The 15,834-nt window shown below is 45.1% G+C and overlaps 1 protein-coding gene across 1 annotated transcript in view; it reads right to left on the reverse strand.

Moving 5' to 3' along the window:
• Positions 1-15,834, reverse strand: part of LOC139047900 (ATP-binding cassette sub-family C member 2-like) — a 64,978-nt gene that overhangs the window by 31,163 nt on the left and 17,981 nt on the right. Inside the window, exon 2 of the mRNA XM_070522077.1 lies at positions 9,788-10,000. Coding sequence (XP_070378178.1) covers positions 9,788-10,000 — 213 coding nt within the window. The remainder of the gene's footprint in view (positions 1-9,787; positions 10,001-15,834) is intronic.

The raw sequence follows: 15,834 nt of genomic DNA on the forward strand, positions 1-15,834 counted from the left end.
CGAAAACACTTGTGTACTTAGATTTCAGTGCACGTTAATGAACCACAGGTGGTCTAAATATCTGGAGTCCTCCACTACGACGTGCTTCATAATCAGAAAATTGTTTTGGCTAGTAAAACCCCATATTTTCTTTTTAAGTTAGCCCAAGTGTTTAAAATTTTAAATTGGAAAAGTACTTATATTCTTTAATGCAAACCTAGAAAGGTGTTGTGTTCTTCTTTGTTATTAATTATTTAAAAATGAAGTTAGCATAAATTTCCGCAGGCCATGGCTCTGGACTTGTGCATTTCTGAGAAGAACGTGGGGCAGAATTCACAAAGCTTTCCGTTCGTAAGCTCTCTTTTTTATTAGCTGATCACGTTCGCTAATAATATAACCTGCATCACATGTGGCTGGCACGAACGCTTTTAGCGTAAGAATATTTCGTAAGTCCAGCCCATGATTTTTTTTCTTGTTAGCTACGTTATTGCAGTGTTGAACTATTTCATTTTGACTACAGATTGCTCTATAACACATAAATGTTGTTCCATTCCCGGGACCACGTCGCGCAGATATTTTGGTTTTAGAACCAATCAGTGAATATCTCTACCTCATATTTTCTAAGTCACTTCAGGACAGCTGTCTGCCCGCTGAATGGAAGGTAGCAAAAATTGTGCCCATTCACAAATCAGGCGACGTAACGTCCCCGTCCAATTACCGGCCTATATCCCTCACATGTACCTGTTGTAAAATTCTTGAGCACATCTTATTAAAATTTCTTAAAGAACATACTCAGAGAAAAAACATCATTCACCAAAACCAGCATGGCTTCAGAGCAGGGTTGTCCACTGTTACCTAACTGGCAGAAATCTTTCATGACCTCGCAGAGGGAATCAATCATCAAAGCCAAACTGATATAATTTTCCCTGATTACTCAAAGGCTTTTGATCGCGTGGCACATGCTAAACTGAATTTCAAACTAAACAATATACTAGGCGATGGTCCCGTTACAAGCCAGCTACTTATCGGAATGCCGACAATATGTGCAATACAATGACCATGCTTCTGATATCGTTCCGGTCATTTCTGGCATGCCGCAGGGCTCTGCGCTAGCACCCTTTTTATTCATTTTATACATAAACGACATAACATACCACATTGATGTGAAGGTGCGTCTCTTTGCGGATGACTTCGTGCTATACCAAAAAATAAACACTCATGCAGACCAAATAAGGTTAAACACAGCTTTGGGCAACGTCATAAAGTGGTGCAATACATGGCAAATGGCCACCAATATGGAAAAAACTGTAGTGATATCTGTCACAAATAAGAAAACAAAACTTAATTTCTCTTTCGGTACTGGCAACGGCGTTCTCAGAACAGTAACTGAAAAGAAACACCTTGGTGTGATAATTTCTGATAATCTCAGCTCTAAAACCCAAGTACAAAACATTACCAAAACAGCAATGAACAGTTTATACTTCCTTAAGCGCACTTTGCGCTTTGCGACTTCAGATACCAAGTTACTCGCATATAAAGTCCTTATCCGTCCAATCTTAGAATATGCAAACGTCGTATGGTTTCCATATATGCAAAAAGATGTACACATGCTCGAATCAGTTCAACGAAAAGCTGTTCGTTTTATCTACCAAAGATACCGGCGCACTGATTCTCCCACAGAGCTGCTTTCCTACGCAAGCCTAGACACCTTATCAAGCCGCGTCACGCTTCATAGGGTCAAGTTTCTTTATCAATTAATTCATAACGCATTTAACATGGATCCTGCTACTTACATTAGTTTTAATCGTTCTAGAGAAACACGTCACAAGCATGACTTTACGATTAATGAATACTCTTGTGCTAACAACACATATTACTTTTCCTTGTTCCCTCGAGCCATAAGAGAATGGAACAGCCTAGACAAATCTATAACTGCGCAGGATTCCTTGGAAAAGTTCGCTGAGCTCGCAGCCTCGTCAGTCTTGTCAACAATCCAGACCTGATGATCATGTTCAGACTGTGTTGATTTTGTGTTGTTGCCTACTCGGTGTGTAACTGGCGTATTACGGTACTGTACTATATACTGTTTGTACTGTTGCCCGCTTGATGAACTGGCGTATTATGTACTGTAATGTATACTGTATTCCTGTATCTTGCTGATAAATCCACTCCTGTAACAGTCCCAGTGGGACTAACAGTATGTTAAATAAATAAAAAAAGTATGGTCGTCGGCATTGCTCATCCAGATTTTTAAAAATGACGTTGATTTCGATTTGAAACTATACATAGGTTCATAGAGCACTGTATCCACATTCCATGAACTCCGTCGTTTTAAAAAAGACATTAAGAAAAGAGCCAAAACTCAGCCCTGTCCGCGTCTCTTGCCCTCCTAGCTTTCGCCCATTTCACAATTTTCTTAGTGAAGCTGTTAATGGTAGTTCGCCCAGGATCACGTCCGTTCGTAGACACAAAACTCCCCATACACGGGCCGATCCCGAAGAGAGTGAAATGCCGGGAAAAACCACGGCGAAGGTGAAGCAAGCGTTGAGCCATCCCCATACCTGGGCCAATCCTGAATATAGTGCTATACCGGGATGACCCATGGTGAAGGTAAAGCCGGTGTTGAGCGCTCGCCATACGTGGACCGATCCCGAAGATAGTGCAACGCCGGGACGACCCGCGGCTTGCTGTTCACCATTAAAGGGCCCACATGCACAGTATCGCTGGTGATCCTTCTTCACGGAGTAAAAGGGCACTTATTTTTGGTGTTTGAGGCAATCCGTTCATATTGCTGCATGCTTCCTTGTCGTGCCATGATAACAGGTCGTAAAGATTTATGAAATGTTTGAGCAACCAAATCTTAGCATTAAATAGCTCTAAACGAATCAATTATTCAACATCATCATTATTGATCATTATCAAAAAAGACATGTGCCCTAATGAACAATAAATGAACATGTTAAATGAACATAAGTATTACCGGAAGTTGTACATCTATATAAAATGCACCGTTTGCTAGAGTGGAAGGCGATGAGTGGGTAGATCTCCAGGATAGATATCATTTATCTCAAAATTATTTCATCTTATCCACTTTTACCTAAGAACAGAATTGAATTTTTGAAAATTCAATTTTTCGTTGCAAGTAATGCTTTCATATTTTATGCACATAAATCAGTCCGTGTTACCCATCGTAGTATTTGTACTCTCACACAAGACCCAAGCTTTGTACAGATGCTCGATCAGCCGCATGAGATTACTGGGAATATAAGCTGAAAAATGTGAGTATCTGCACAGCAGTCAGGGCGACACTCCAGGAAATTTAGAGCGTTTTACCAGGCGTTTTACCAGACCTTCTGCTCTCCAATCTTGTCGCGCGTGCTCTCTGCTGCTTCTGAAGTTCTCAGACTTTTTGCCACCAACTTGCCTAATTGTCGACTTTGCGGTTCCTCGCCGTGACAAAGAAGTGCTCCAGGCATTAGCTGATTATCATAGGTAAGCTCGTGTCAGCATTGTTGGGCTTCCCCAAAAAGTGTGTGCGGCCCCCAATTGGATCTATTTGAGTAATGAACCGCCTATAAAGGCGCTATGCAATGTTAGATCAGCGCGCTTTTCAAATGAGCTCGGAATGTAGTAGCATACGAGAACACCTTGCACCTTCCAGCCATAATGAATGAAGTTCACGGTGGCAATATTTCCTTGCTCGGATGCCAAATAGGGTACATCACTCATGACAAGTGCGGAAAAAGCACGTGCCCTTATGAGAGGAGAAATACACACGATGTTACTGCAGTTTGGGAAAGTTCAGTGTGCATATGGAAAAGGTATGCCGCGCACGCCTGAGCGCCGAAACGCAGCTATGCGAAGTGCAGCACGTGTTCACTATTTCTCTCGTTCACGAATGCGATCTCTCAATTGCTTTTTTTTTTACTCTGTCTCTGCTGTATTACTGCTGCGACCCTTATTAATGGACACACGTCATAACTGGAGACATTTGTTTCAAATGATTCCACACGGTGTGATGCTGCCAAATATTGTAGTGATCTTGCTACCTATAAAGAGGCATGACTTCTCCGAATAAATGCTATCAAAGCCAGCTCAAGAAGACTATAATACTGTTACGAAAGGATGAAAGAAGAGAGAGGAAGAAGAAGACCGTGGGGCGCTGGCTGCGGTGTGTTGTTGTTGGTCAGCCATTAACTGCTCGGACTAATGTTTTATGTATATTGTGAATACACTTTTTCTATACTCCCGACATCTCCGTAACATATTGGTGAGAGGTTCGGGGTACCACGGCTGGAAACGGAGCTCCGCATTGGACGTCGCATCAGCGTCTGCACCATAAATCATCGTGAGCACGCGGGATCTAGGTGGTTACCGCCCCCTAGGTCAACATCGCCAGCTACGTCGCTGTCACCTTCGGTTGGGGCTGTGCAACCCAAGAAACCTGGAACGTTCAGCGGGACTGAAGGCACCGAGGTTGAAGAGTAGGTGGCGATGTACGAACGCATGAGTGGAATCAACGGATGGGACTTTGCGCTTAAGCTAGCTAACCTGTTGTTCTACCTAAGAGGCACAGCAAAGGTGCGGTACGAAAACCACGAAGGGGAGCAAACCAGCTAGGCCAATGCAAAGAGAAGTTGACAGAGTTGTTTGGCAAACGAGCGGGACAAACATTGCCGCAAAGCAGGAACTGGCCTCCCATGCCCAATCCACCACGGAGTCTTGTTTCTCATACATCCAGGACGTGCTGTCAGTTTGTCGTAAACCCGATCACTACATGACAAAAGCGGAAAAGGTCGGGCACGTGCTTAAGGGCATTGCTGACGACGTGTCTAATCTGCTCATGTGCAAAAGCTGCTCTGCAGTTGATGCCATTATTAAAGAGTGCAGACAATTCCAGCAGGTCAAAAGACGCAGCGTCTTTCCATTCGCCATACTTCCCAATACTGCCGCAACGTCAACGTGTGAAGGTCAACGCGCAAAGCAGCATGCGTCGCCATCAGAGGACGTGGCGCCAATCGTTCAACGTGAACTTGATGACATGGCACTCGCAGCTGTCCGTTCGCATAGCCCTGGTGCTACCACTTTTTAAGTTCTCCTCGTAAAAGCTATTGTTCACTAGGAACTTGAAAACATTGGTTTACGTCCTGCCTGTGCTGTCGGCAATCCAAGAGCTAACGAACACCCTTCTACTATTTTCGCTCGGCCCGACGCTACTCTCCGCGTTATCGCAACCTGACTGAGGGAAGACTGAGAACACCAGCCGATAAGTTTCAGATATCGCCGCAGTGGTCATGTCGCCCGATACTGTCGCAACTCGTGGCCCTCAACTCCTCGCACGCCGACCAACGTGAGCCGTTTAAATGGAAATAACCGCAATGTTTCGCCCACCGCGTGTCTAACAGCGCCGACAACTCGGCTAGGAACACGTGGTTGAGTCGCTCACCATTGCCGCGCGAACTGCACTGTCGTTCACCGCAAATGCATCACCAATGTTCCCGTTCGCCGCAGCCACGTCGCCTTTCATCCCCTGTGGCTTTTGTTTTTCATAGTTTTTTTACGGAAAGCTAAGAAATGCAGCCCTCGGAGGTGGTGCTGCACTGCCTACTACTGCAGCCACTTCTCTGTCTGTGCCCACAATGAGAAGTGTAATTGATGATAAAATAGACGGCGTATCTGTCCAAGCACTCTTCGACACTGGCGCCCAAGTGTCTGTGATGAGTGCTAGCCTATGTAGACGTTTAAAGAAGGTCCTCACCCCAGCAGCTGCCCGAGTGCTTCGTGTGGCCGACGGGGCGTCCTGGTTTTTCTTGGGATGTGTACTGCACGTTTAAGTATAGCCGGCCGCCCTACTTCTGTTCTCTTTCCTGTGATCTACCACAGCCTTCATGACGCTATCCTTGGATTGGAATTTTTATCCAATGATTCCGCTCTCTTCAAATCGACAAGTCGCCGATGCTCCAAGCACGGCTCCACCGCACTTGTGTTCGCTTCACGATGTGCGTATGTTCACCTGAGGCAGCGACTTACTTCGCCTTGATCGCACAGCCACAGAATCCTGACGGTGAATATGTCCTTCTCCCAATCATCGACGTGCTTTTGAACCGGAACGTTGCTCTTCCGCATACGCTGGTGACGATCACTTATAACGGTGTCGTTTTTCCGCTTCTAAATTTCAGCCCGTGCTCTCAAGTGATTCCAGCCGGCATGTTCTTGGCTAGCACTTCTAATACTTCCAAATCTGACATTTAAAGTTTGGTTGCCAAAAGTGGTTTCTTAGCATGAATTGGAGCTAACAACTCTGGTTCCCTAACGGATGACTTCGCGAAGATGATTGCATCCGATCTCACCTCTCCACAGGGAACGGACACACGTCTCCTCCACGAAAGGTACCGTGACATCTTTGATTTCGGCGACAGCACTTTAGAACAAAGTTCTATTTTTCACCACCGTATCAACACTGGAGACTCGAATCCTACTCGTCGGCGTCTCTACTGTGCATCGCATGCTGAACGTAGAGTCATCCAATCAGAAGTGGACAAAATGCTCCGCAAAGGAGTCTTCAAACCATCAACCAACCCTTGGGTTTCACCTATCGTCCGTATGATAAAAAATGGCACCTGGCACTTTTGCGTCGATTATCGCCATTTAAAGAAGATCACCCAAAAAGACGTCTACCCACTGCCACGCATCGATAACGACTTGGACTGTTCGCACAGATCTAAATACTTCTCATCCGTCGATCTTTGATCCGCCTATTGGCCGATTTCACTTGATGAAATTGACCGCGAGAAGACGGCCTTCATCACTCCAGATGGCTTATATAGGTTCAAATTTCTTGCAAAGGTATTGCATAGGCCCCTTGGCCTATGCAATGTTTCTGCGAAAGTTGAACGCATGATGGACTCTCTTCTTTGAGGCTACAAATGGACCCCCTGTCTCTGTTACCTTGACGAGGGTATTGTTTTTTTCTCCCACGTTCGGCAACCACCTTACCCGACTCACTGCCATTCATGCGGTCTTCCGAAAAGCCAGCCTCCAACTGAACTCCACGATGTGTCGCTTCGCACACCAGCAAATTACCGTGTTCGGAAACCTCGTTGACGCATCCTGTGTCCAACCAGATCCGGAAAATGTCCGCACCGTACGCAGTTTCCCTGTGCGACATTCTTCTTCTGACGTGCACTGCTTCGTCGTCCTGTGTTCTTGCTTTCGGCGTTTCGTGAAACGCTTCGGCGTCGTCGCTCGGCCTTTGACAGATCTTCGAAAGAAGAACACGCCAGTGTCATGGGGCCCTGAGTAAGCTCACGCGTTCGCCGGTCTCATTGCATTTCTGACCACCCCTCCCATACTTGCCCAATTTGATCCATATGCACCGACTGAAGTACACACTGACGCAAGCGGCCATGGGATTGGGGCTGTTCTCGCCGAACAGCAGAATGGTACCGGGTGCGTCATAGCATACGCGAGCCGACTGCTGTCACCTGCCGAGAGAAATTACTCTATCACCGAGCGGCAGTGCTTGGCTTTAGTTGGGGCTGACGCCATGTTCCGGCCATATTCGTGTGGCCGTACGTTTTCGGTCGTTGCAGACCACCACGCACTCTGCTGGCTGTCTTCCCTCCGGCAGCTGACAGATCGGCTTGGTCGCCGGGCTTTGCGGTTCCAGGAATTTTTCTTTGTTGTCAATTACAAGACTGTATGCCTCCAGAAGGATGCTGACTGCCTCTCTCGTCATCCCGGGGAGCTCCCTGATCCTGCTGAGCAGGATTCGGGAACCTGCGTGATGGCTTTTACTAACATTACTGACATGCGCGCTGAACAACAACGCCGCGAATCCTTAGAGTCCATCATCGCCGGAGTGAAATCTGGCAGCACTGACGGCACATGCCGCATGCTCGGGCTTCACAACGGCATCCATTAGCGCAGCAATATCAACCCTGACGGCCCTGAGTCACTCCTTGTCCTTCCTCGTCAATTGCAATCCATCGCTTTCGAACAACTTCACGATGCACCGACGGCGGGACACCTTGGAGTTTTGCATACATACGAGTGCGTACGACGCCGGTTGTTCTGGCCGGGTGTCTACCGCTCTGTGCATTGTTATGCAGCAACTTGCGAATTGTGTTAGTGCCGGAAGAAACCTTTCCAGCCACCTGTCGGATGACTCCATTCAATTGAAGTTCCCTCTGAACCGTTACTTCACGTAGACCTTCACCTACTTGGCCCTTTTCCGAGAATGACTAGAGGGAATTAGTGGATCACCGTCGCTATTGATTACGCGACATGCTACGCGATAACAGCGGTGTTTTCAACTAGTTGCGCTACAGACGTCGCCGATTTTCTCCTCCATGACGTAATTCTCCACCATGGTGCACCTCGACAGTTACTTAGAGATCACGGGCACTCGTACTTGTCTCGAGTTGTCGACGACCTCCTCCGCTCTTGTGCCAGTGAGCACAAGCTGTCAATCGCTTACCACCCACGGACGCTACGGCGCTACGGAACGCCACAACCGGACAATCACGAAGGTGCTGTCGATGTACGTCTCCATCCATCACCGCGACTGGGAGGCCATGCTGACATACGTGACGGTCGTGTACAATTCATCCCGACATGACACCGCAGAATATTCACCCTTTTAACTTTTGTATGGTCGCAACCCCCCATTGCCGTTTGACGCCATCATCCCTGCTGTGCCACGTGTTCCAACTGAGTATGCTCTGAAGTCATGAATCGCGCTTACATGGCACGTCAAGTCACCCCATCCCGTTTATTAGCCTCGCAGCATATACAAAAAGCGCGTTATGACCAGTGCTATCAAGATGTTAAGTTGGCGCCTGGTGCTTGGGTGCTCCTTTGGTCACCATGTCATCGGGTTGGCCTCTACACATGGCCTTATGAAGCCCTACGTCAAGTTATTGACGTAAATTACGGGATTGCGCCGCTACAGTTTGATGCGTCGTCAAGGCCTACACCTGTTGACGTCGTGGACGTCTCACGGCTGAAGCCCCACTTCGCTCGCAATTGTTCGCCTACCATGCGCCGAGACAGCACTTCACCACCCGGGGGTCTTGTTACGGAAGCATAAAACAAGAGAGGGGAAGAAGAAGATAGTGGGAGGCTGGCTGATGCGTGTTGTTGGTGGTCAGCCATCTTAACTACTCTGACTCATTTTGTATATATATTGTAAATGCACTCTCTCTGTACTCCCAGCACCCCCGTAACAATGCGAATAAGTTAATAAATAAGCATACGCTTGTCACTAGTCAACGAAGTGATCACGCGCATGTTTGAATAGAAGCTCTATTTAGCGCTGTATCACCGATGCTAATCTGTTGCATACATGCACGAACTGTTTCTGCTGCTGCAGTTGCAAATGATGGAAGTAGCAGCAGCAGCGCTGACTTAGTGTCTGAAATATGATCGATATGTTTGCTCGCTAAAGCCGATATGCGTGGTGCACAGTTCAGCCGTCGCAACGGTGTGATTACCGTGAGCCGATGAAGGCACACGGATACGCCTGGTGTCGTTGCGCTGAAAGCGTCGAGCGCAATCTTCCTCATATCCAGAATATAAAAGAACATGGAAAACAGATGCCTATGTTTTGCACCTGTGTTTGCACAAGAGCACTCAACTCACTTTTCGCCAATGTCAAAGAAGCCCGCTTGTAGAAAAAATTGCGCTTTTGAAGAAATGTTGGGAGAATCCATCGATATTGTCATTCGTGTTTACTTGTTTACATATTGTTATTTGAAATAGCACTTCTACTTAGGCATAAATATAGTGGCCGCGAAAAAGTACTTGCCTTTTCACGCGAATCCACCTTGAAAGACACGTTGACCAGTACATCAGGCAAAACTCCGGGTAGATAGGATGCTGTATAGCCGTCAAAATGAAGTTTTCCTTTGGAGGGCCAGTCTTCCTTGTCGAGTGCGGGTGCGTAAGGGATCGTGGTGCTGAAATTCCGACACGTTCTTTTCTTTCCTTCCTCAGGATTTTGATACCAAGATGCACCATTCTGTTCAAATGCACACATTAGAATGAAGTTTCCAGGATTTTACGTTGATACACATCGTCTTAATGTGCTGAACTTCGCAATAGTGCTAAGTTCTGCCTATAGTCAAAATTATAGAATAGACATCAGCACAAGAGACACAGACATGGTGGGCAAAGAAAGTAATAAAAGGAACAAGAATAGCCAAATGCTCATCCAGTTCTTTTGATGACTAAGATGAAAGGCGTAAAGAGAAAGCTTCAGGCGAGTGCCAACTCTATTTCTGCGATTAAATACATGTCAAAGTCACATATGTTCTGTGGAGACAACCACTTGGTCAATTTGAATGAAATGTCTTGCATTTGAGACAAAAAATATTTATTATGACTGCAAAAAGCAGAGTGTTTACCGACAGCGTAAAATGTTTTGTAAAGCTCGATGGCACATGGTAAATACAATAAAATATATGTACGAGGTTTGCAAATACATTTAAATATGTAACTCAGAAACCGAACTAGATATTGGAGTTTTCTAATCAGCATCTGTAAGAGCATGCGAAGCGGTAAAATCTGAACCACGAAAGCCTTTAAATTCCTGAAGCGTTACAACGGTTCTGAAAAGTCATATTCACAGATTTGTGATCTATTACAGAAGGCTGCAAAAGGCATCAGTTCTCTTTTCGATTCAAACCTGGCATTAGTTGCAATACACAGGATTGTAAAATTGTAGTTCTTCCTGCATTATGCAGTTGTAAAGTTGGTAGTTTCGTTTGTCGCAATTTTGCAACATTCCAAATTTTTATTAAAAGCATGCGGCTTGAATAGCGCTCTTTCTAAGCGACACTAGATTCACAATTTTAATTTTTAATGCAAGAAGCCCCTCATCGTCGGTAAAGCTGTTTGAGAGAAAGACGGTTGCTTCGGAGCCTTGTATACAGACTGGCACTCCTGAGGTAAAACTTCCTCTTAAAGAGCTTAAAGGAGTAGGTACTGCCTTTGATAAAGTGTTTCATCAATTTTCTTTCAAAAAGATTATTGATTTCATGGAGAATATATCCTCCAAATGGCACTCTGAAACAAGCAGTAGAAGTTCTTAAGAAATCGTACTAGCTTTACCTACCGCCTATGAAAATTATCCAAAAGATGTAGCGAATTGCAAACAATATTTCTTTTTTTTTCTGCAATTACAGCTGAAGGTGTGGGTTCAGCCCATACTTTAGTGTTTCAGGTTTTAATATTCATATCAAAGTGCAATGGTGTTTATGTGTTTGTACGTGAGCGATGTAGACCATGCAAGTGCGAAATCTAAAGGTTTATAATCTGACCAAAGCTCTACTTACTTTTCGGAAGCTAGACTCATATTGTAACGTAGTAGTGACGGAGAAGAAAGCAGCAAAACTGGGAGCGATGAAACTAGCGATTTGTAGGGCGAACTTGGGCCCTCAAAAACAGGCTACATTAAAAGAACGGCGAGAGCGGCGAACACAGTTGGCGATCGTCGAAAATCTGATCAGCGGGTCAAGCGCGTCGGCTTTTATACACACGTGATCGAAGGTTCCAGAGCAATCGCTGATGCCCGCGTGTCTTCCAGAAAGTTCTACACCATTCATGCCATGGATACATGAAATCAGATTAATCCAGGTTTGGTGACAACAGACAGCGCAGAGAACCATTGAGAAACTTCCTCTAGTAGGCGCCTCTGAAGGCACCCTGTGTGTGTGTGTTCCTTCTTCGTCCACTGTCGTTTTAGCGTCTTCACTTCAGATCATGCTTAACCAACACGCCCAAATATCCATCCTGACTTCCTCTAAGTTACGACGCGTCTCGCGCTGAGCGATAACATTTGTTGGATAGGTAAAAGCGGTGACACAAAAAATACAAATACGTACACGTGTCAATATTACAGGGATACATCGTTTCGCATCAAACGCAACGAATACGCCATATTCTGCATAAACTCGCATGCAAATCGCAGTCCACAACGTGGTCCGCCAGCGCTAACGAAGGTGATTAAGGATTGTAAAGATTCCCACTTCCTCACTCAATTATTCAGAAAGAAGTCAAAGAGAAATGCTCTAGTGACTCTAGAGTGTACTGTGTTGGGCCGGTTTCTCCACACTTCTGCAAAGCAACAGCTCTTAGAAACTCGATAAGGGAGACGACATACACGAGCACTGGTGACTGCTAGGGAGCGTTTTTCAAAGTACTGCCGGCTAAATAATGTTGGACATTAAGCACCTGGTGCATTTTAAGCCCGATGGGTCACAACTGAGCACATAACTGTGATTTTAAGAACACACTGGTTTTGCTCAGACAAAGAACATAATATCCACATATATTGAACTTTCTGAAAGCTTGATGAATTATTGCCCTGTGTCCAATACATCTAGTGAGCTTTTAAATGGCGCCTTGACGAATTGGTTACGAATTCAGATGTTAATGTTGACTTATTTAAAGAAAATTGCAATGTTAATCGGTTTTATTTAGTTCAATGAAAATGTGGCATTGTTAACATTTTAAACGTTTTCAATACTTGAACCAATTTAGTTGTTTTCTAAACATTCCTTGGCGCAATCACGAAAACAGCGACATATAAAAGTTTTGGAATTCAAACATTGCTCAATATCATATTATAAACATTTGCGCGAATAAAGCAAAAATACCTTGAGTTTGAGTTTATTGCACTTTATCTAGCACATCATACCCTAGAAATTTTTATTTCCGGGGAGTGAAAATATTCCAAAAACATTTTATGTCAAATTCCTACCAACCCCCCTGAAGGGTATAAATGAAATGCACATCGTAAGATGATGAGCAAAAAGAATTAAAATAATGTGGAAGCTCAGTGACATGAGGAAGAGAACGCGTGTATGATGTGTAGTCCTAGAAGTGGTACATTATGCATGTGTGTGGGGTTAATAGGTGGTTTATCGCTTGACAGAACATACAGCGTTTTTTGCCTCTGCTAAGGTGCACACGTGTCATTTGGCAGTGGCATTATAACAAGCAAGCGTAACTGGCCAGCTCGGGAAATTCGCTATGTTTATGTGGAGCCGTGGAGCAAGCAAACGAGAAAGGCACGTGAGCTTCCTTGCTGGCTCCACGAAGTCTGCAAATTTCGTCTGTACATTTGGGTAGCATTATGGGCAACAACAATGCAGAAATCACGGGATAAAAATTGTTAAGCATCCTTCATATCCTTGAAACTAACACTTTCAACAGAAAGTATGACACGCATATGTCTGAAATTGCGCTGCGTAAATGTAAGCTATGAATGAATACCAAATGAATACCAAAAAACTGTGTGTTGAGAAAATTGCATAAACAGGCCTGGAGTGCGGCCTGCTCCCGGTGACCAGAACTGGTAACGCACTCTCTCACCAGAGCAGGATTGGCCACTCTGGTGCAGTACTTGGCCACAACCTCCTCTATGAATACAACAATCAAACCCCGGCCCCCAATCTCCAGCAGCGGCGAAGCAACTGACGACGGCGGCGGTCAGATCTCTGACGCAGCAGAGGGTGCTAAGAATACCTGGCTCCGGACAGGCCACCATTGGAATCTGAACCTGGCAACGTTTAACGTTAGAACGTTATCTAGTGAGGCGAGTCTAGCAGTGTTATTGGAGGAATTAGAGGGTAGTAAATGGGATATAATAGGGCTCAGTGGGGTTAGGAGGACAAAAGAATCATATACAGTGCTAAAAAGTGGGCACATACTGTGCTACCGGGGCTTAGCGGAGAGAGGAGAACTAGGAGTCGGATTCCTGATTAATAAGAAAATAGCTGGTAACATACAGGAATTCTATAGCATTAAGGAGAGGGTTGCAGGTCTTGTGAAGCTAATAAGAGGTACAAATTGAAGGTAGTACAAGTCTACGCCCCTACATCCAGTCATGATGACCAGGAAGTTGAAAGCTTTTATAACGACGTGGAATCGGCGATGGGTAAAGTCAAAACAAAATACACTACACTGATGGGTGACTTCAATGCCAGGGTAGGCAAGAACCAGGCTGGAGAGAAGTCCGTGGTGGAATATGGCATAGGCTCTAGGAATATCAGAGGAGAGTTATTAGTAGAGTTTGCAGAACAGAATAATATGCGGATAATGAATACCTTTTTCCGCAAGCGGGTTAACCGAAAGTGGACGTGGAGGAGACCGAATGGTGAGATTAGAAATGAAATCCACTTCATACTCTGCGCGAACCCTGGCATCATACAAGATGTAGACGTGCTCGGCAAGGTACGCTGCACTGACCATAGGATGATAAGAACTCGAATTAGCCTTGACATGAGGAGGGAACCGAAGAAACTGGTACATAAGAAGTCAATCAATGGGTTAGAGGTAAGAGGGAAACAAAAGGAATTCCGGATCAAGCTACAGAACAGGTATTCGGCTTTAACCCAGGTAGAGGACCTTAGTGTTGAAGCAATGAACGACAATCTGATGGGCATCATTAAGGAGTGCGCAATAGAAGTCGGTGGTAACGCCGTTAGACAAGAAACCAGTAAGCTATCCCAGGAGACGAAAGATCTGATCAAGAAGCGCCAATGTATGAAAGCCTCCAACCCTACAGCTAGATTAGAACTGGCAGAACTTTCTAAGTTAAACAAGTGTAAGACAGCGGACATAAGGAACTATAATATGGATAGAATTGAACAGGCTCTCAGGAATGGAGGAAGCCTAAAAGCAGTGAAGAAGAAACTAGGAATAGGCAAGAATCAGATGTGTGCGTTAAGAGACAAAGCCGGCAATATCGTTACTAATATGGATCAGATAGTTCAAGTGGCTGAGGAGTTCTATAGAGATTTATACAGTACCAGTAACACCCACGACGATAAGGTGAGATAGAATAGTCTAGAGGAACTTGAAATCCTACAATTAATGCCGGTAGAGGTAATGAACGCCTTGGGAGCTATGCAAAGGGGGAAAGCAGCTGGGGAGGATCAGGTAACAGCAGATTTGTTGAAGGATGGTGGGAACACTGTCCTAGAAAGATTGGCCGCCCTATATACACAATGCCTCATGACATCGAACGTACCGGAATCTTGGAAGACCGCTAACATAATCCTAATCCATAAGAAGGGGGACGCCAAAGACTTGAAAGATATAGACCCATCAGCTTACTTTCCGTTGCCCAGAATGTATTTAGGTAATCGCAAATAAAATCAGGAATACCTTAGACTTCTGTCAACCAAAGGACCAGGCAGGATTTTCCGTAAAGGCTACTCAACAATAGACCATATTCACACTATCAATCAGGTGATAGAGAAATGTGCGGAATATAACCAACCCTTATATATAGCCTTCATTGATTACGGAAAAGCGTTTCATTCAGTCGAAACCTCAGCAGTCATGAAGGCATTACGGAATCTGGGTGTAGATGAACCATATGTAAAGATACTGGAAGATATCTATAGCGGCTCCACAGCCACCGTAGTCCTCCACAAAGAAAGCAACAAAATCCCAATAAAGAAAGCGTCAGACAGGGCGATATGATCTCTCCAATGCTATTCACAGCATGGTTACAGGAGGTATTCTGACACCTGGAGTGGGAAGAATTGGGGATAAAAGTTGATGGAGAATACCTTAGCAACTTGCGATTCGCTTATGATATTGCCTTGCTTAGTAACTCAGGAGACCAATTGCAATGCATGCTCACTAACCTGGAGAGGGAAAGCAGAAGGGTGGGTCTGAAAATTAACCTGCAGAAAACTAAAGTAATGTTGACCACTCTCGGAAGAGAACAGCAGTTTACGATAGGCAGCGAGTCACTGGAAGTGGTAAGGGGAATACATCTACTTAGGGCAAGTAGTGACCACGGATCCGGATCATGAGACTGAAATAACCAGAATAATA

This window comes from Dermacentor albipictus, chromosome 7 (assembly GCF_038994185.2).
Source record: "Dermacentor albipictus isolate Rhodes 1998 colony chromosome 7, USDA_Dalb.pri_finalv2, whole genome shotgun sequence".
NCBI classification, from domain to species: domain Eukaryota; kingdom Metazoa; phylum Arthropoda; class Arachnida; order Ixodida; family Ixodidae; genus Dermacentor; species Dermacentor albipictus.